This window comes from Peromyscus californicus, unplaced genomic scaffold (assembly GCF_007827085.1).
Source record: "Peromyscus californicus insignis strain IS unplaced genomic scaffold, ASM782708v3 Scaffold_5__1_contigs__length_169319896, whole genome shotgun sequence".
Taxonomy (NCBI): domain Eukaryota; kingdom Metazoa; phylum Chordata; class Mammalia; order Rodentia; family Cricetidae; genus Peromyscus; species Peromyscus californicus.
Window position 1 is genome coordinate 113,298,137 of NW_026294573.1, and position 20,809 is coordinate 113,318,945.

Sequence of the window (20,809 nt, forward strand, 5' to 3'; positions counted from 1 at the left end):
ATGCTGGTGATTTCAACCCAGTGTTCCTCAAATTTGAGAAGCGGTATTCTTACCCATTGAACCACCTCTCCAGTCCCCAGATTTTTTTTCTTGTCATTCCCTAAATGATACAGTATAACTATTTATAAAGCATTAGGTATACTGCAAATAGATTTCCATGGGCATATATGTTGTGTGACACTATTCCTGTGCATATGTGAGCAGGCATGAACCGCTCCAGGTAGGAAACCAATGACAGACCAAATTAAGGACACCACCAAAGTCCAACTCGGTGAACCAATGAGCTTTATTGGGGTCACTTATAGGAGCAGAAATGACTCAAAGACAGCTGCATCAACAAAGTCCACCCCATCATGGGTAACAGCTCACAACAGCTGGAAATCTGGAGCTCACTGCATGACTCACAGGCAGTTGGATGGGTTGGAAAGTGTCCCTTCCAGGTAGTTTGGCTGGTCTTTGCCCCTTCCAGACAGCTTGGATCACCTAAAAGCAACTTTCAATGGTTCTTATTGCTTATATATACTTTGTGGAGGGCGATAGTTTATCTATTTGGTTTCAGGGATTTCCTGAAACTTTTGAGTTGTTTGTTTCCTGAGCTTAACCTAAATGGGCTTCTTCCTGTGGGATGGAGGACATCACCTTCTTTTAGCACATCCTAAGGAGCTTCCTTCCAAAATAAAGTATTCCAACCTGGGGGAGATTGCTATAGAACAAATGGTTTGGAGACAGGCTTCTAAAGAAAGAACTCGGGTTAAATGAGGCCACTGATATGGGCCCTGACCAAATATAAGTAGGGAGAAAAGGACATAGGTGGGCACAAAGGAAAGAAGGCAAGCGTACAGCAAGATGGTGGCCATTGGAAAGTCAGGGAGAGAAGCCTCTGGGGAAACCACATCTGCCAGCACCTTGACCTTGGACATTAGTCTCTAGAACTGTAAGAAAAGAAATCTCTGTTAATCAGGCCATTTGGTCTGCAGTCCTTGACGCAGCAGGTTAGCAGACTAGGAGAGCATTCTACACACTGACTCAAATGCTGGAGTATACCAAACAGTAGGTAAGGTTTAGCTTTGATCTGGAAACCTAGACAGCTCAGTGGCCCTAGTGGTGAGGGAGAAGACAGTGGCAAAGATGTTGACTTTAAAGGTAATTGTTTCATAAAATAAAAATGAAAAAGCAGTCTTTTTAAACCTCGCGTAGCCCAGGATGGCCCCCAATATGCTGTAAAGCTATGGCCCCGCTTTGAACTCCAGGTCCTCTCACTCCTGCTTCCAAGTGTTGAGACAAGTGCAAACCATGACTGTCAAAACAACAGTCATTTTTAATATCAATGATAATCAATTATTTAATTTATGTCCTTCTAAGTTTACTACTTGAGTTTGAAGAAAGCTTTTGGTGACTTTTCATTGTGGGAAGTGAAAGACTATCTTCTAAGTAGGAGTTTGCAAATAGTTCTTTTTAAAAATCAGAATAAAGATTAGCCATGCACATATTAGTTAGGGTTGGTCTGTCAAGTTAACTCTGAAATGATGGGGAGATCTGAGGACATATAGGAAGGGAACTTTCCTGGCACAGAGGACGGTGGTCCCTGGAGGGGTCTCTTAGACCACCTCCATATTTATTAACATGTTCCACAATGTGAAATTATCATTATGTCTCACTAAGCTCTGAACACAACCACAATTAAAGGGCCATGTCCTTAGTTAAGTTGGCTTAGTGGCTACTGGGATGTGAATGAGTGTTGAATAGACTCGCTGTCTCTGTGAGTGAAAGATGAGGCCCAGAGAAAATGCCATACTGTAAATGCTGTTTGGGGAAGTCTGGTTGGAGTTGTTATAGATCTTCTAGATAGATAACACAAAGGCTTGTTTTTTAAACATTGTTTTAAAATAATACATCAAATTACAACCCATGACATCAGTTGCCACTGACCACTTTATCTGGTCTGCTGCATGCTCTGTCTAGATGACAACTGATGTCTAGTTCCTAGACAGTGCTGGCTCTTGCTGAGTGGCAACGCAGATGTCTGTCTGTTTCTTTTGATTTTTAATGCTATTTTCTCTTAAGAAATTGTGTGCTTCTCATTCTTATGAGCTATAAGCATCCCAAGTTTCCTTGAAATGCTGATTATTCAGAAGAATGGAGAGAATTCCATTCTTTACCAGGGAAAAGTCAACAGTCTAAAGAGCATGTCTTATAAGGGGAGATATCTACAGCTTGTTAGAGAGGTCCTGAGCATCACTGCCTTTCATTAACTGTGGAGGATGCAGAGTGGATAGAGGGAGAGACTGGAACATGAGCATCATTACCTTTCATTAACTATAAGGGATACAGAACAGGTGCAGGGACAGACTGAAGTAGGGCCTTTCATCAGAAGGGATTCATGTGCATGTGGGCTCCATGCAAATAGGTTTGATTCAGGTACTCCCCAGTTCTACATAGTCTAAAGAACACAGTGCCACCCATGAAGGAAGCCCTCCCTGTGAACAGCATCCAGGACCCCAGCACTGAATTGCAGCATGTCCACATGTGGCCTCTATGCTCTTCCTGGGACCTGGGGACAGCTAATATCAGTGGCTATCATGACAAATTCCTGAAACACCTTGTATAATGCTGATTGCAAAATAATAAATGCAAAAAAAAAAAGGGTGTCTTGTCAGTGCAGCTTTGGACAGCTGAAGAAGAGACAGTGAAAATCCAGGTGGGTACCGGGATGGTTTTTCAACCATCCTGTTTCATTTTACAGCAATTTCTGTAGTGCATACAAACCACGAAGAAGGTGAGATTGACAGAATCACAGGCATCTAAGAGAAAATTGACCAGTATATCAGATTGAATAAGATGTAAGCGGCTGGGAAAATGATCCTGGAGTATTTATCAATGGCGTGCGTGTTGATCCTCATGCTCACATAGCTGCCTCTCTGGCTTTTCCTCTGGGGAGAGCCCCTCTCGGAGGCCAGGGTCAGCTGCACCATCATCCTGTCAGGCTTCTCTCCATTCTCAGGCATGTAGCCACCCAGGTCATTCACCTCCCCGTCACTGTAGCTGCCATCCAGCATCACTGCTCGGGGCTGGGGTAGTCCGCAGGTGCAGGAGATCTGCAGACACACAGGGGCATGTGAGCTGAGCACCGTTCCTCAGAGGCCCGCCAAAGCACTGTGTGTGAAGGGGGTTACCCTCCAGCCTCTTTTAGTCTCAGTTTTGGGGGGAAAATAAGAAAAATGATGATGTAAACATCCTAAGACAGCTGTGAGCACAACACTGTGTCAGGAACTAACCAGCAGCCTCAAGATCAGGGTTCGAGCGCTGGCATGGTGGTGATGAGAACTGGGTGTTGAACTAATATCTACACATTGGCTTGTAGGAAAGAGCACACTGTTGTACCAGAGACCAACAAGACTAGCAACGGCTAGCCCTGTCCTCCGTGTCCCCTTTGGGGACAGTGGGGACAAACCCAGGGCCTTGGACATGTTAGACAAGAGTGCTATCCTGACCTACCCCTTTTTTCCTTTTGAGACGGTCTTGCTAAGTTACCCAGGCTGGCCTCCAACTTGTGACTCCCTCCTGAGTAACTGGATCACAGGTTCATGACACCACCACACCCGGCAGCAAACTTTTCATTAAAATGTTTACCGATGACATTATTCGGTGTTTGTCATGAGGGCTGGGACTGAAAGACAGCACTTGCGGAATAGTATATGGCGAGGTATGGCTGGAAGAGAGAGTCTCTAAACTGTAGGCTGGGAAAGGGGAGGAAGGGCAGGAGGAAATACAACTTAAGAAATGATGGGAGATGGGGGTCATGTATGAAGGGAAGATTCTTAGGAGGCAGTATGGTTGCTCCTGGGGGGGTCTTTTAAATCACCTCCTTATTTATTAATAATATGTTCCACAGCATCAAATTATCATTTATTTCCCTCCTGGGATTCTCTCACTAAACTCTGAATACAACCACAATGAAAGGGACCATGTCTTAATTTGGTGTAGTGGCTGCTGGGATGTAGATGCTGAATGAAAACTTTTACTGAATGAAAGATGTAAACGTCAAATATTCTTGACCATGGTTGGAAGTAAGCAGAGCAGAGGCTATCAGAACCCCTTTTACAGGGAGGGGGGACCTGCCCACAGTCCCAAGGCTAGCCCCGCCCCCTCGATGTCACGGTAAAGTCACCTTCTCTCGGAACTTCCGTTCCTTCCGCTCCTGCACCGTGGTCAGGTAGTTGACAGCCGCGTACTCCAGCACCGAGAGGAACACGAACACGAAGCTGACCCAGAGGTAGATGTCCACGGCTTTGATGTAGGACACTCGGGGCATGGAGGCGTTCACGCCTGTGATGATGGTGGACATGGTCAGCACCGTGGTGATGCCTGCCATAAACGGTGAGAAATAAGCACGTGCTTGCTTTTACCAAATGCTGTAGGCCTTGTCCCTCGGTGTCCCTGTCTTTTGTTCGGCCTTGGCTTGGACGGCCAGGACCTGCTCCCTTCTGGAGAATTCCTCCTGTCTTTGAGAGCTAGCTGTCATGACTCTCTCCCTGCCCCTCTGCCCCTCATCTCCACCTTCCTCCTCTGCACACCTGTCATATCCATTACAGTGCCAAATCACATCCTTTCTGCAGAAAGCACCAGGCTTTTGGCACGGAGGTATTTCCTTCCATTCTTTAAAGAAAGGACATAGAGATCTAAGCAACCACGTGGTGAAGGAAGGCATGAGGTTTATTTCAACACTGCGTCCTTGGTGTCATGAGAGTTCTGTCATCCCGGGCCTGTCTCTCCAGATGACAGCCCCCCACACACACACACTGGACCTGTGTGCCCATCCAGCAGGACTGCCTTGAGCACCCTGACATTAGTTTTATGAGGCTCGTTTTATGTATAGGAGACAGACTTCAATACGAGAGAACACTCAAGCTCAGCACTGTAGCTGTTGGAGTGGCAGCTAACTGCTGGAGAATGGGCATCATCTGTGGAAGTTTGCCCAGGATTGCAAATTAAGCTCAGAACATTTGCTCGGAAAACATTAAATCACAGAGGATTGAGGTTCCCCTAAGGGCCAGCTCCAAACCATTTCACTGAAGCCTGGTGGGTCACCCTGTCACTTGTAGCCTGAGCTGTCTGAGCTGTAGCGGTGGTCGTGACTGAGTGGGCTCCGTGTTTAAGATAAGGATGTTTGGTGGGGTGCTGAGAAAGGAAGTGAGGGGGTGCAAGAAAACTCAGGGATTCTGACTGCAGATATGATGAAATCCAAGACTTTTCATAATTCCCTCAAGGATTTTATTGCAAAGATCTGTTGGGTCATCTTTGAGAAACACTGTTGCAAAATACATTATACGGACCAGCAGGGAAAACACCCAAAGACTGGGAGCCCCCTGCCCAAGACCACAGTGAGCTGCTTGGACGGACAGCCATGGGGGCCTGGACAGATTCCCATGTGGCACTTAGATTGTGTGGTGCTACTTGAATCAGTACCTTGACTCATTTCCGAGTTACACTGTGAAGAGGAGTACAGGACCTGCTTGAGAAGGATGGAAGGAATGCCTTGGATTTTCAGACACATAATACACACTTGAGATGGTCCTTACCTAAGGGGACTCTGGCAGGCACAGCTCTGCGGTCAATCCAGAAGGACACCCAGGACAGCATGACCATGAGGGTGGCAGGGAAATAGGTTTGGAGCAAGAAGAAGAAGATGTGACGACGTAAAGTGAAGTTGATGTACAGACGGTTGTACCAGCCTGGGGGCAAAGGAAGAAGAGAGAGCGTGCAACATAGTTGCTTGACTTCTTCAGAAAACAAGTTCTATTTGTCCAGTTGTGTCTTAGATCTCACACTGGAACCATACCTTAAACAGTGGCAGTGACATGTGGTGACCCTTATGACTTGTGTGAACTCACTGTAAGGAATCTGTGTCCCCTTCATAAACACAAAGGGAACCCCTTGAGAAAATCTGATTTCTCAAACTATGACCAGCCTCACAGTCACATGGGAGCTTCTTAGAAGTTCAGCTATAGCTCATGGGTAGAGTCCTTGGCCAGCAAGCACAAGGCCTTGATGTTGGCCCCCTCTGCCTTCCTTCCTTTCTCCCCCTTTCTTCCCTTCTTCCCTCCCTGTCTCCTACCAGACTCCTAAGCTGTAGCCCAGACCGCTGGAGCAGAGTCTTTCTTGAGCGGCAGACTCATGTGGTTTGTGTGCATAGCAAAGCTCGAGGCAGTGACTTAAACAGTTCCCTTTACTTCTTTCCTTTTTCTTTTCTCTCTTATTTATTTATTTATTCATTTATTTATTCATTCATTCATTCATTCATTTATTTATTTATTTATTTATTTATTTATTTATTTATTTTGAGGCAGGGTTTTAGGTAGCCCAGGCTGGCCTCAAACTCACATTGTAGCTGAGAATGGCCTTGAACTCCTGAACCCGCTGTTCTACCTTGCAAGTGCTGGGATGATGGTGAATATCCCTATGCCTGGCTCCCTTTCTGGATTTTTTTTATGGGAAGAACTATGTTTTGAGGTATAAATAGTCTTGTATCTAGGCACAGAGTAACAGTTACTGGTCTACTGTGCTTTACTCTGCCCGTGTGGTTTTCACGAGAAGCAATGTGTGTGAGGAGGGTGCCCAGGGCTGAGAATCAGTGAGCCCTGGCAGTGATAACTCAGGATTCGGTGTCCAGTGAGTACATTGCATGGGACATGCCTCTTGGTACCAGCAAGTGACTGCAGAAGGACTTTCAGAAGACTGCGACCCAAATAACTAAGCGTCAAGGGTGAGTGAGTCAGCGTTTGAGTTGGATGGCCACACTAAACTGACCTCCAGTGCTCTCTAATGGGTCAGGACTGCTCACAAGGTGGAGGGCCAGCAAGGGAGCCTGCAGAACCTTCTGAAAAGTGAGTGATCAAAACAGAAGCAAGGGATGGAGAATGTCAACCCTTAGCTGTTTCCCAGCACAGGCCAGCAGCTGGGGAAGGCCACAGAGCACAGCCTCGAGCACCAGGAGGGGACAGGGCCTGTACAGACCTTTGACTCATAAGGCCACAGCCGGGTCCACATGATGACCAGGGTCATTCTGAGGGGCGTGGGTGGGAGTGGCACACCCAGCCAGGGAGACAGACAACAGCAGTCGGAATGAAACTTGTTTGTTTCTATAGAGACTCTGATGAGCATTTCAGGGATGTAGTGCCAACTTAATGAGGCAATCATCTCAAATAAACCTACTCTCATGGCTTACCTTTGAGCTAATATTTCCCAGGTAATTATCTCTGACACATTGGTGGGTCAAAAATGACCTACAGAGCTAGTTGCCTTGGAGCATACCTATAACCCCAGCACTGGTGATACTGAGCCAGAGGCCCAACCTAGATACATAACATATAATGAGTTCACCAGCCTGGCCACATAAGTGTGTAATGAGTTCACCTGCCTGGATATATAGTGTATAGTGAGTTCACCAGCCTGTACAATAGTATACAGTGAGTTCACCAGCCTGGATACATAGTGTGTAATGAGTTCACCAGCCTGGATACATAGTGTATAATGAGTTCACCTGCCTGGATACATAGTGTGTAATGAGTTCACCTGCCTGGCTACAATAGTATACAATGATTTCACCAGCCTGGATACATAGTGATAGTGTGTAATGAGTTCACCAGCCTGGATACATAGTGTGTAATGAGTTCACCTGCCTGGCTACAATAGCATACAATGATTTCACCAGCCTGGATACATAGTGTGTAATGAGTTCACCAGCCTGGATACATAGTGTGTAATGAGTTCACCTGCCTGGATACAATAGTATACAATGATTTCACCAGCCTGAATGCATAGTATATAATGAGTTCAGGGTAGCATGGACAATGGAGTAGACCCTGTCTCAAAGGAAAACAAGTCACCCCACCCCCACCCTATTCATACTACCCACTAGACTTCATTTAAGACTCTGCTCTTCTGTTTCAAAGCTCTGTTCACTTGGTATGACAACCAAATCACACACTTCCTAAATAGAGCCTGAAGCATCTGGCCAAGACGAAGCCTCCCTGGCACTTAGCGCATGCTCAGAGCTCACCTGTACTGCTGTAGAAGGCTAGTTTTGTAGTGGTGTGGAATTCTTGAATGAGGAACTGGGAGAGGGAGATCCTCTCATCTGTCTTTAAGGAGTCGTTGCCTTTTTTCCAGTATAGCATGAGGTCATCTTCTGTGTAGGCATCTGGGAAGATGAGAGCCAGTGTCAGGCACAGGGCGACAGTCAAGCCAGACCCGCCTGTGGGCTGTGTGACACTGGGTCCTAAGCCACACAGACTACTTGGCTTGCAGTAAGATAGTAAACTGCAATCTAAACAATACAGACAGACAACTCTAGTTTGTCCCAGTTTCTCAAAAGTTGTCAGAGCAAGGCTTCTGAGTTCAAGGGCTCACGGTTTCTACAAAAAGCCTCACCCCACAATCCAGCTGCAATAGCTAGGTTAAACCAAACGATAGTGTTGCTTGTAGGGCAGAGATAGTTCAATACTGGCAAGATTTCCTGTGGCTCGGCTTTATAGATTAGGACCCAATCAGCTCTTTCTTCTTTTGTACAGGGTAATGATTCACCACTTGAGGGCCAGAGTGTGACTCACTCTCAGGCAGCATGAGTGAAGGATGGGCTTTTCCTCAGGCGATTGTGCCCACTTCCTCAAAATAAGGTGGGAATGACTGTGGTCACCACCCTCTCAGAGGCTGCCACGTGCCCAGCACACCCCCTTCAGGAGAGGCCACTGTGTCCAACTGCAGGAGCACGTGTGCTGCTGGACGTAACTGAGGTGAAACCTCTTGGAGCTGCAGGTAGCATCTGCCTATGTACAATCTGGTCTTCTGAGGACTCGCTAAGCCTTGGCTGTGTGATAGGAGACCTCACGTGTCGATGGCTCGGCTCTGATACACACAGATATCAAACCAGATACTAGCCTGTAAAGGTGTTTTCTAGAGGTGACTAGCATTTGAACTGGTAGGCTTTGGGTAAAGGAGATCATGCCAGGTCACCCAGGAGAGCCTGATGCCAGGAGGTGAAAGGCAGGGAAAGCAGAGCAGAGGTCCTGGGAGAACTGTCACCTGCCAACCAGAGAGGTGTTTAGAAGTGCTGGTGCCAGGCTGCACCTACTCACAGCTTTCAATTTCCAGGGAGCAGGTCTGCGTGTCCAGGGGGAACCTGCTGAAGTCCATGTTGCACATCGCCGTTACTGTGACTCTAGAAACAAAAAGACACATGGCTTCAGCACCTGCTGAAGACAGATGCGAAATGATAGGCAGACAGAAAAGGCCCCGCTTCCTTTCTCCAGTCCCTAAGCAGCGCGTTGACATCAGGAAAGTCCTCTCAAGGATTTATGTTTAACGTTAGGATCTGTGCAAGGCGATTGAGTGTCTCTGCTAACACCAGCACATTCCAAGGATCTGGAGATGCAATGTCAGCATAACAGTGTTAAAGACACACATACATACTTTTCATTTAAATGATTGTTGAAAGAATGAATATTCCCAAAACAGAAGTATCCAAATATTTCCCTCACTAATAATATTTCCCTCACTAATAACTACTCAGAGCTCGCTGCTTCTTAATGACATTAGTACACTGTTAGCTGTGCACTGTTAGATGTTGATGGCACTTACTTGTGTCTAGTAGGACATTGCAGAGCAGTGGAATTCACATCTGACACTGGTAAGTGGTGAAAAATCTGAGACTAGATAGCTTTGGGCCTAGGGGAAACCTTACTATTATTATTCTGCTAAAGGGACATAGCAATAAAATGACTCCTGATGACATTCTGCCATACCCATAGGTCAGCGCCTCACTCAGTCCTCACCTGAGAAGCCTGCAGTAGACAGCAGTTAACAGAGTCCCACAAACAATGTACAGAGAGTGAGAGACTTTGGAGCACTTAGCCCTAAAAGGAATGTCTTTATCAACACCTCCCTCCCCCCAAGGCTCAGGTATCTATGCAGAAGATGTTATAAGAGGCAGAGTGGTGGATGACTCCAAAGAAACGATTTTCTAGACATTACAGAACTGATTCACAGAGACCGTGACAGCACACACAAGACCTCTGTAAGTTCAAACCAGACAAAATCCCAGCACTGAGAGAGGAAAGAATGCCCTACCACTAACCAAGGAGCTTTTGCAATCGATAGCTGCTAGGAAAGGGAAAATCGGTGTTCTCTGACAGAGTGTCACTGAGTACATCAACCACACTTCAGGGCACGCCCCTTACCCAGGAGTACTTGGTCAACACGAAATGGAATCTACGTATTTGTGTGCACTTTTTGTTTCATTTAGGTAGTTTCTGTCTTAGTGGATTTTGTTTCGATTTTTATAGTTTTTGTTTTGTTTTGTTTTTAGAGAGAGAGAAAGAACATGAAGTTGGATGGGTAGGGAGGTGGGGAGCTGGGGAGCTGAGAGGAGCTGGGGCAGGGAAAGAACAGGATTAAAATATATTGTATGGGAAAAATAAAAGCAAGTAAACAAAGAGAAAAAAGCATCTAATATATGTGTTTAAAATGGTATGGATGTTCAGGAGTTATTCATCCAGTATTTGAGAGCTGTACCCAAATCAGGAAGTAGAGTGTGTACATCTTGGGCAAGTGAGTAAAGTCCTACATAATTCTTCCTTATCTCACTTCTTACTTATTAACATTAACAAAAGCATTGAAGGCTGGAGAGATAGCTCAGCGGTTAAGAGCATTGGCTGCTCTTCCAGAGGTCCTGAGTTCAATTCCCAGCAACTACATAGTGGCTCACAACCATCTGTAGTGAGATCAGATGCCCTCTTCTGGTGTGTAGGTGTACGTGCGGATAGAGCACTCATAAACATAAATAAATATTTTTTTTTTAAAAAAAGCATTGATCTACACTCATTTGTCAGCTAAACAAGCAGACTCTTGCTGTGTTTACTGTGGTCTCACTTTACAGAACTTTTGTTGATGGCAGAATTACAAAAACTGGTAAATGGTTTCCCATAAAAATAGTAGAAAACGGTGTTGTTAAAGTACATGGAAGTTATAGGTAAGGAGTGCCATGTATTTTATTTCACTGGTAGACCAGATGCTTCCATCTTAGTTCTCTTTCCCATTGCTGTGACAAAAGACCTCAACAAGGGCCGCTTAGGGCGGAAGGGGGTCACTTGTCTCACAGTCCCAGGTTATCTCCATTCCTGTGCAGAAATAAAAAGGGGTGGGGGTGGGGCAGGAAGGTGAAGCAGCTGGTCACAACACTCCACAGCCAAGAGCAGAGAGCAGTGAACAATGCATGCACCTCAGTGCTCAGCTAATTCTCTTTTTATTCAGCCCAGGACCCCATCTCAGGGAAAGGGGCTGCCCACAGGAGGTGGGTGGGTCTTCCCATATCAATGAATATAATTAAGATAATTTCCTACAGACCAACCTGATCCAGACAAATCCTCACTGAGACTCTCTTCTGAGACCATTCTAAATTGTGTCATGTTGACGATTAAAACTAAGCATCACAGCATCCTTTATAGCAGCAATATTTATAATAACTCACGTGTGCATGCACACACACACACACACACACACACACACACACACACACACACTGCTCCTGACAAGCAGTTGATAAATGTTAACTTTACACCAGTGGTTATAGGTGTGATGGTCTGGTTCTCTGCAATTCTACAGGACTGTAGAGCTATATTGGTTTATCTGAGAATTTTATCTTGAAATGAGGTGTCTTAAGATGCTCAGAAATGAGGATTCCAGAGAGAACCAGGCTGATATTACTAGAGAAGGCACTGAGGATCCATGAGCTCTCTGAGGATGCCCTACAGGAGATGCACTTCCAAACAAGGAGATGAAAATCCTGTACCTGCACTGCTTAGATCCAAGTCAGGACAGGACCGGGGATCATAACACATATTCCCGGGACACTGGGGCAGGAATTCAACTTTGACATTAATTAGAACACGGGTTTGTCTTTGCCATTCTTCAACACGTGAGCCCAGATCAAAGTATGTCAACCTGAAACACACCATCCACATGGTATATGGGAGCCAATCCCAGGCAGTGACCACTCCCTTCTGTGAGAGTCTGAGCTTGGTCTTCCCTGACCACCAGACTGTAGCTGTCCTTGTACAAAGGCCATTGTAGGGGCAGGGTCTACTGGCAGTTAACACTCCCAAGTCTGAGCCCCTGAGGAGATCTCTCTCTCTCTCTCTCTCTCTCTCTCTCTCTCTCTCTCTCTCTCTCTCTCTCTCTCTCTCTCCCTCTCCCTCTCCCTCTGTCTCTCTGTCTCTCTCTCTCTTTCTCTCTCTGTCTCTCTGTCTCTGTCTCTCTCTGTCTCTCTCTCTCCCCTTCCCTCCCTCCCTCTCTCCCTCCCCCTTCCTTCTTTTCTATTTTTCTCCTTTTGGCAGTGCTGGTGGGACCCAGGGTCTCATATCTGCTAAGCAAGCATTCTGTCACCGAACTGCACACCCCCGGCCCTAGATCTTATTCTTGACATTGTAAACGTGATGCTCAGAATGACATTGTCATCAGGTAGTCCAGAGTCCCATGGTGTTTCAGGATGGAAACTATGTTGGCCAGGCAAGGCAAAAGAATCTATTTAAACCTAAGTTCTTAAAAACATACCCCAAACATGGGACTCGGAGAGAGGAAGACATGTGTCTGAGCCTCAGAAAACACATGTTTATTTATTTATTTTATTTCCCTGACTCTTACTAGGAAAATAAACTTTTTTTTTAAATTAGGCACACTTTCATGCTGGAGAGATGGCTCAGCGGTTAAAAGCACTGACTGCTCTTGCAGAGGATCTGAATTTGATCCCCAGAACGCACATGGCAGCTCACAACAGTCCGTAACTCCAGGCCTAGGGGACCTGACACCCTCTTCTGGCCGTCGCAGGCACACATGTGGTATCCAATCACACATGCAACCAAAACACCCATACACATAACACAAAATAAAAATTTAATTCATTAAACACTTAAAAATGAAAATATTCGGGCAAGGCCTAAGCTCTCAGTCCCAGCCTGCCTCTGTTCCCACCTGAGGCTGTACAGCACTTTCCCATCGGGCTGTACCCGCAGCATGACATTGTCTGTCGTGGTGTCGTGGATAAAGGAGCGCTTGGAGTGCACAAAGAACATGTCGGGAACCCAGATCTTCTTTACGAGCCGGCCATCAAATGTCATGCTGAGATTGTTGGTGCTCGGGAAAGACAGCCGCTCATCCTTCCAGTAATGCCTCAGATAGAGTGTCATGGTGAAGTCCTGCAGGTGGAGACAGCGGAAACACAGATACCCACCCACTGTGTGAGCCATCACCAGTGGGGACCGCACCTGAAGCCAGTGGGCTGAGCATCGGCACTGGAGAAGGCAGAGAGGAACCCAACAAGGGACCTAGGACAGACTGCCCATGAACTCCACCCACCCATGACATCCACCGTCTCCATGACAACTGCCCCCTGACAGCAGCGACTCAAGCTGGAAGCGCCAGTGTTAGAGCAGTGAGCACCTCAGCTGGAGAAAGCAGTCCAGCTGCCAGGCCCTGAGCCGGGCTAGCCTGGGCTGTGTTCCTCGCTGCTTCCTGGAGAACGCTGTGGGAGGAGGGCTGAGGAGTGGCTTGCTTGAGAACACTGTGCTGTTTGCTCACTTCCTGTCTCACTCTCTCATTCTGTCTTGGCATTGCCGGACTAGAACACTTCTTTCCAGCCTGCTTCTTGGAGGCTCCAGGCCAAGGCAGACTTTTAAAAAGTCTCCTAACTTGTAGAATGCTTCCCACCCCCAACCCATGCTATCGTTAAAATTTTTGAGATAGGGTTTCACTGTGTAGCCCAGGCTGGTATGGAGCTTCCTATATAGAAGACCAGGCTGGTCTAAAACCCAAGGTGAGCCTCCTCCACCTCTTGGGTGTTGACTTGAAGACATGCACCACCACGCCTAGCTGGCAACATTTTTTTGTTTTTGTTTTTGTTGTTGTTGTTTTGGTTTGGTTTTGGTTTTTTTTGAGACAGGGTTTCTCTGTGTAGCCTTGGTGCCTATCCTGGATCTCGCTCCATAGACCAGCTGGCCTCAAACTCACAGAGATCCTCTTGGCTCTGCCTCACGAGTACTAGGACTAAAGGCGTGCACCATCGCTGCCTGGCTCTGGCAACATTTTTTAAAAATTGGAACCCACTGAAAAGCAAAAAGGAATAGTCCCACTGTTCAGGTTTCTAGAGCAAGACGTAGATTCCGTGGAAATGCAGAGGGCCTGTGTCTCACAAGGCATCCATGCTGGAGGATAAAGATCAAGTTTGTCTCCTGGCCCTATCTCATACCAACTGGGAACTCTGAACAAATGACATGATGTCTGTGAGTCATCTGCGAAGTGACTGTGACAGTTCCCATCTGCCAAGGAGTTAGGAGTTAGGGGGGACTCAATGGTGTAGAGTTTTTGCCCAGACAGGTCCACATGAGCCCCCATTGCCCAGAGCCCTGGTCAGAGAAACACTCACCATGTCGACCTCGGAGATGCTGTCCAGGCTCTCCACCTGCACATCCACACCCACGGGAATGGCCGGGCCTGGGGAGGGTGTGACAGGAGCGTGTGTTCAATCGTTCTCTCTGTTCTCTCTTTTTTTTCCCTCTCTCCCTTCTTACAACTCCTCTCCCTCCCTCCCTCCCTCCTTCCTTCTATTTTTCTTCTTCTTCCTCCTTCTCCTCCTCCTCTTCCTCCTCCTTCTTCTTTTTCTGACAGAGCCTTGCTATGTAGCCCAGGCTGATCTCAAACTCTCAATCCTCCTGCCTCAGCTTCCAAAGAGCTAGGATTATAGGACTATTCTATCACATCCTGCTGAAAGTCTTTCTCTTTGCTTGAACTTCTACTGTGGAAGAGGTGTGCAAACGTGTGTCCGTCATGCCAGAGCCCAACATGGGAAGGTTTGGTCATACCTGCCTGCAGTCAAATAAGAACTAAAAGAACAGCTTCATGGTTGGCCCCCTGAAATCCCCCACACACACATACATACTCCAAAAAGTAATAAAAATGCTTTGTCCTTCGTGGGATGATGAGAGTAGATTATTTTATTTTATGTGTACAAATGTTTTTGCCTGCAGGTATGCCTAGAGTCCACGGAAGCCAGAAGAGGGCATCGGATCCCCTAGGACTAGACTTATAGACCATTATGAGCTTCCCTGTGGCTCTAGGAATCGAACCTGGGTCCTTTAGAAGAGTAGCCAGTGTTCTTAACCACTGAGCCATCTTTCCAGCCCCCGAATGATGAAGTTAGTACAGACCATCCCTTTCTGGTTCCACTTGTTCATTTGAAGCTGTGCTAAAGCTCAAAGCTGAGTCAGGGTCTGGTCTAAGGAACATCAGCATGCTCCCTAGCATGAGAGTGCCTGTTGAATTTTCTCCATTTGCACCCCCTTTGATCTTGGAAGCCTTTGGCTCTCACTTAGCCACGAGAACCCCATTTCTTGGTAATGGTACCAGAACTGGTCATATTCACATCATTTGTCCTACCCACAGATCTGTATCTTTGTTACATGGTGAAGAAGCTTCCAGCAAAGATATGCCGTGCCAGAATGGTCTTAAATCAAAACATTACATATTTGTTGTTATTTCCAGGCCATTAAAACTTAGTATTGACAGAGAATAAGAGCTTGCTTGCTCTTATGTGGATTAGGTATAGGGTGTGGTCCAGTTACCATGACACAAAGAGGTGGGACTTGATCCAATAGCTTACCTATGACAAAGAGAATAAAGACTTTTCTAGAACTTGGGGTATTGGTTTGTTGGGGGGGACGTTAAGGTGGAGGTAATCATGACTAGAAAAAAATGAAAGGCATGAAATTTATTTCTAGGGCCTGGAGGGAGGGCTCAGTCACTAAGAACTTCTGATCTCGCCTGCATGAAGACCTGAGTTTGATCCGGGAACCCATGTAGAAATACTAGATACGATGTTATGTACTGCAGTTCTGGGGAGGCAGAGGCAGGATGATTTCTGGGGCCCACTGGCCAGCCAGTCTAGCCTAGCTTGTGAGCTCCAGGACAATGAGAGACTGTCTCAAAGGAGATAGACAGCATTCCTGCGGATGGCACAGGAGGTGTCCTCTGGTCTCTGCATCCATCCACACCCACACCTACATACGTGGGTTTGCCTACACATGAACACACATACACACAGGCGTAAAATATATTTTTCTCCAGGAAGAAACCAAACCTAGGTCAGTGAGATGGTTCGGCAGGTGGGGCTGCTCACTGCCAAACCTGAAGACCCTGGGTTGGAGTCCCAGAGCCCACATGATGGAAAGAGCCAACCTCCACAAGTTGTCCTCTGACCGCCACACATTTTGTGATGTGCACGCCGCACCATCCCCAAAATCAGTAAATAAATGTTAAACACACAGGGGCAGAGAGACAGAGACAGAGACAGACAGACAGACACAGAGAGAGCGAGAGCGAGAGCGAGAGCGAGAGCGAGAGCGAGAGAGAGAGAGAGAGAGAGAGAGAGAGAGAGAGAGAGAGAGAGAGAGAGAGAGAGCGCCCTTTGACAGAGGGCTGAAGCCTGGCAGCCGTTAAACCTCAGACCCCGTTCCGCAGTGAACCCTTTTTTCCCTTTCTCGAGCTCCTTCTCATTCATTAAACCCTGCAGACAGGACTCGGATGTGTAAGTGGGGCTCATCTGCCAACTCCCGGTGAGAACCAAGCCAGCTCAAGGTTATTGCGTGAGATTTCAGAGCATCCTCAGGAGGCAGCCCTGGCTGCCTCTGCCCTGCCTTCCTGTGGCAGCCTCGGTCTCACTGACCTTCAGTGAGGCTTCTTACGAGCACTGCCCTGGGGCAGCTGGCTGGCCTTGCTTGGCTACACATCAGCAGGTACTCTGGCAATGCCCGGCAGAGAAGGGGCATGAAGGGCAGACACTCAGAAGGTGCTCAGCCCACCATGCTCAGCTAAGGCAGATATGATAAGCAGACCTGGGTGCAGACGAAGAATCCCAGAAATGAAGAGGAGCCCCACCCTTGAGCATACACCTCATACCTCCGAAGCCAGGCCTCATGCTGAAATCATGGTCATCTATCCTCAGCAGCTGCTCTGACTTGGTGAGAGGCGACTTGGTGATGTCGGAGCTTCGTCTCAGAATTGGGCTGCCACAGAAGGAAAAGCAGGTTGATCACATAAATGTGCTAACCAAGGCCGGTCAGAGCCATAGCCATCTGTCATCTTCCTGCCCTTGGCAGGTTTCCTGGGGTGTGCTTGCTCTCCTGAGAGCCACTGAGCCTCCTCTCTTCCTTTGTCTAATTTTCTGGATAAAGAAACGGACCTGGAAGTTCCAAGATTGCGGTCCCCAGCCACACAGAGGGGCTTCTCAAATAGCAATGCCAGGCACTGCCTCGGATATCCTGATTATCATCTGGGAACTGGTATTTTTTTTTTAATTTAAGGGGCTGGCAACTGGTATTTTTTAAAGTTTCCCAAGGCTGGGGGTATAGCTCAGTGGTGGAACGCTGGCCAGCATGGGCATAGCCCTGGGTTCTATCGCTAGAACCGAAGGGGAAAGGAACTCACCGATTTAACATATAACCAAAGCTGACACCTGCCGGAGCTGGTCTGAATGGTAAGCCAGACTCCTTCAAAATGCCTGAGACGCTGAGGGAAGGCTGACTGGAGGAGAAGCAATTGTGTATGGCTGAGCCTCACACCCTTGCCTTTCTGTGGTCATTCTGTGGAGGGTGAACACCCTCACATCGTGTTTCCAGGGAAAATGCTTCTGAATTGCTTGTAGGGACACTTTTACCTATTTTTGTCTTTTTATCTGTTTATTCCTAAATGTGTGATGTGTTTTCAGTGTTTGACAATCTCTCTATCTCTCCAATGCAGGTAGGGCCTGGAGAAATGGCTCAGCAGTAAAGAGCCCTGGCTGTTCTTCCAAAGGACCCGGGTTCTATTCCCAGCACCCACATGAGTCCAGGGATTCTGACGCCCTCTTCTGGCCTCCATAGGCACTACATGCACATAGTATTCAGGCAAAACACCCATACACATAAAATATTTTTTTAAAATTAAACATGCAGTTAATTCTACTGACCTACCCCTCATCCACAGAAACTTGTATTATTGCTTCCTTGTCTAGACAGAGTTTGTTACAGAAATATGTAAGTACTTATATATAGGATTATTTTCTCTCCTTATACAGTTAATGTTATATGAATGCTTCTTTATCTTGCTTCTCCCTCATTTAATAATATGCCTTGTATTTTCCCACATGGAAGTCCCCTGTACCCCTTATCCCACTGCATACTGCCTCCTCTGACCAGTCTTCCCACAGCAGACACATGACTTGCTCTGGGTTCTCTGTCCCTACAGTAAGTGACACTTGAAACTCTTCATTACCCAACAGCATAATCCTAGGGATCCTCATAACTAACTAACCATCTTCCCAGCTCCAGATGCAGATGCCAGCCATGTCCCCTCTGAGAGCCTCCCCATATGTTCTGCCCCCAGTACAGACCCTCCCACACTTGATTGGGGGCTCATTAGAACCTAGATCCCGGAACCTCACAGGCCCTTGTGGGTCTGGCGCAGGGGTCTGGGCTGAGGATGTTGAAAGACAGGAGGGAACACTTGAGAGCCCCGCTCGGGTGCATTACCTTCCCAGTGGCTGGCTCAGGTGTGGTAGCCTCCCCCTGACTGACTGCCTTCCAGAGGCTTGCTCTGCTCAGCTCTCCGCCCTTACTAACTTCTTCCCTGAAAGAACCGCTAGTGTTCAGGAGAAGACATGAAGCTGAGGTCAGGGAGCCAGGGCCCTATCCTCCCTTCAGAACCTGGCTGATTTAGACTGCTAAGCAGCCAGCTGATTCCCTGCCTGAAAGACATTTTCCTGATCGGAAGAAGGCTTTGAGTGGATCGTGTGGTGTGCAGGTTGAGTGGGGCATGTGGGGAGGTAGCACACTTGCTGAGCAGAGGAAGGAGCTAGGCAGGGATGGGAAAGCCAGCTTCTTCCTGGTCCTCGTGGGGTAGGGCTGAAAATCGCTGGAGTCGTGGCGCTCGCTGTTATCACGGGCCATACCTGCCTTGCTTGTGGGCATCGTCGTGCGCTCCTCGTCTCTGTCTCTGAGGTCTGCTGTAGGAACAGAAAACAAAAGATGCTCCAGAGACTGTCCAGTGACTTAGATCGGCAAAGCACCCTGGCCTCTGTGCACGCTTCAAATCTAGCCGGAATGAAATGGGGGTGGGGAGGGAAGACGGCTCAACGCATTAATCTGGTCTGATGAGCGTTTTCCAAGTACTCACAGGAACAGGGAACGAGGATTAATTATTTAGAAGGCCTGATTTACAGAGATCTGACTTAAGCTCAACCCCACCGCATGCACGTGCACACACACACTTACATACACATTCATGCCCACTCACACAGTAATATACACACTCATACACACATACACATACTCACACTCTCACACACGCATTTACACTCACACATTCATGCATTCACGCACTTATATACTCACTTATATATACATATATTTATATACACACTCTCGTGAACACTCACACACACTCAAACATACACACATTCATGCACACTCTCATGCATGCACACGCATACACGCATACACATATGCGTGCATGTACACACACTCATACATGCACTCACATCCACCCAGGCTTGAAACTGAGCCTGAAGAGTTGCACATTCTGACCTGGATCCACTATGAAACTATGGCAAACAACGCCGCCAGTTAATCGTGCCCTCCTGGTTGTACTGGCCAGGGATTTGGGCAAGTGGGTACAGCAGGGAGTGAAGGAGAGACTGAGGCTGGAGCATGTATTGCTCATTTGTTCCTTCCCCAGAGCTGACGCCAGCTACGCCCTGGGCCTCTGCCTAGGGCAGACATGGCATCCTGTTCTTCCTCACTCTGGGGGACATCAACATGCCTGCTCTCCTGCCCTGAGACCTGCTCATTGTCTGTGGGGAGTACTTGTTTTTGATTGGTTAAGCCCTCTGAGTGTAATGCTATTTGCCGAGAGGACTCCACTGGTGACAGGGACAGGGATTATGTCATCCATAGCACAGTGAAGCAGGGCAGGCAGGAGCTTGGCAGGAGAGGGCTGGGAATCGGGGAAGGTAGCTGGGAGAAGGGATCATCAAGGACAGAGTCCTGTGCATGTCCAGCACAGGGCAGCGCTGGCTGCAGTGGACACTCAGCACAGGGTAGCTGAATGAGAAAGGAATGTACATGGAACAGAGCACGTGAAGAGGGACAAGAGACTGAACCAGGAGGTCGGAATAGAAAATGAGTGTCCTATTCTGAGTTTCCCCTTGGGCCAGCCTGCAATACAACCACTCACCAACCAACAGGACTGTCAAGGTCTGAGATAGCCAGCAGTTGCTGTGGCAAAGCTTAGACTCGAGCCTAGAGGACACAGAGAAGGATCCCCGATGTCTTTCTCATTGTCGTTAATACTTTAAAGCAAAATTGTTGTTCCTATACTATATACAAGCTGGAAACTAGAGTCAACATGAAGCAACCCAGAACACGACTCTGGCATTTCTATGCACGCTCTTAACAGCCCAGGGAAGGCAGGTAGACAGCTGCTTGCTTAGGTCATGGTATAACTAGCATGGGATATTTTCAGCACCCTTTTACTAGCTACAAATATGATGGTTGTTAAAACTAAGCACAACACAAAACAAGTAATATGAACACCTGGCACAGCTGGAGTAATCACCGTTGGCCGGCACTATTCTGACTCCTTCTGTGATGAACTCGCCACTTCTCGCAGCACTTTGTCCGCAGACCTCTCCATCAGCTCTAATCACGTGTGAGAAAACTAAGACAAAATA

At 47.4% G+C, this 20,809-nt stretch overlaps 1 protein-coding gene across 4 annotated transcripts in view; it reads right to left on the bottom strand.

The window, feature by feature from the left end:
* Nucleotides 1–267: 267 nt before the first annotated feature.
* Gabrr1 (gamma-aminobutyric acid type A receptor subunit rho1) overlaps nucleotides 268–20,809 on the bottom strand; it is a 41,736-nt gene continuing 21,194 nt past the window's right edge. For 2 of the 4 annotated variants that reach the window (XM_052718141.1, XM_052718143.1), the window contains 9 exons: nucleotides 19,031–19,084; nucleotides 17,002–17,108; nucleotides 14,474–14,541; nucleotides 13,024–13,247; nucleotides 9,135–9,217; nucleotides 8,060–8,200; nucleotides 5,580–5,732; nucleotides 4,169–4,365; nucleotides 268–3,095 (listed from right to left, as the gene is read on the bottom strand). In XM_052718141.1, the coding sequence (XP_052574101.1) occupies nucleotides 2,802–3,095; nucleotides 4,169–4,365; nucleotides 5,580–5,732; nucleotides 8,060–8,200; nucleotides 9,135–9,217; nucleotides 13,024–13,247; nucleotides 14,474–14,541; nucleotides 17,002–17,108; nucleotides 19,031–19,084 (1,321 nt within the window). In that variant the 3' untranslated portion in view covers nucleotides 268–2,801. Of the gene's footprint in view, nucleotides 3,096–4,168; nucleotides 4,366–5,579; nucleotides 5,733–8,059; nucleotides 8,201–9,134; nucleotides 9,218–13,023; nucleotides 13,248–14,473; nucleotides 14,542–17,001; nucleotides 17,109–19,030; nucleotides 19,085–19,664; nucleotides 19,874–20,809 lie in introns of those variants that run through there. The other 2 variants (XM_052718144.1, XM_052718142.1) reach the window with 2 other exon arrangements.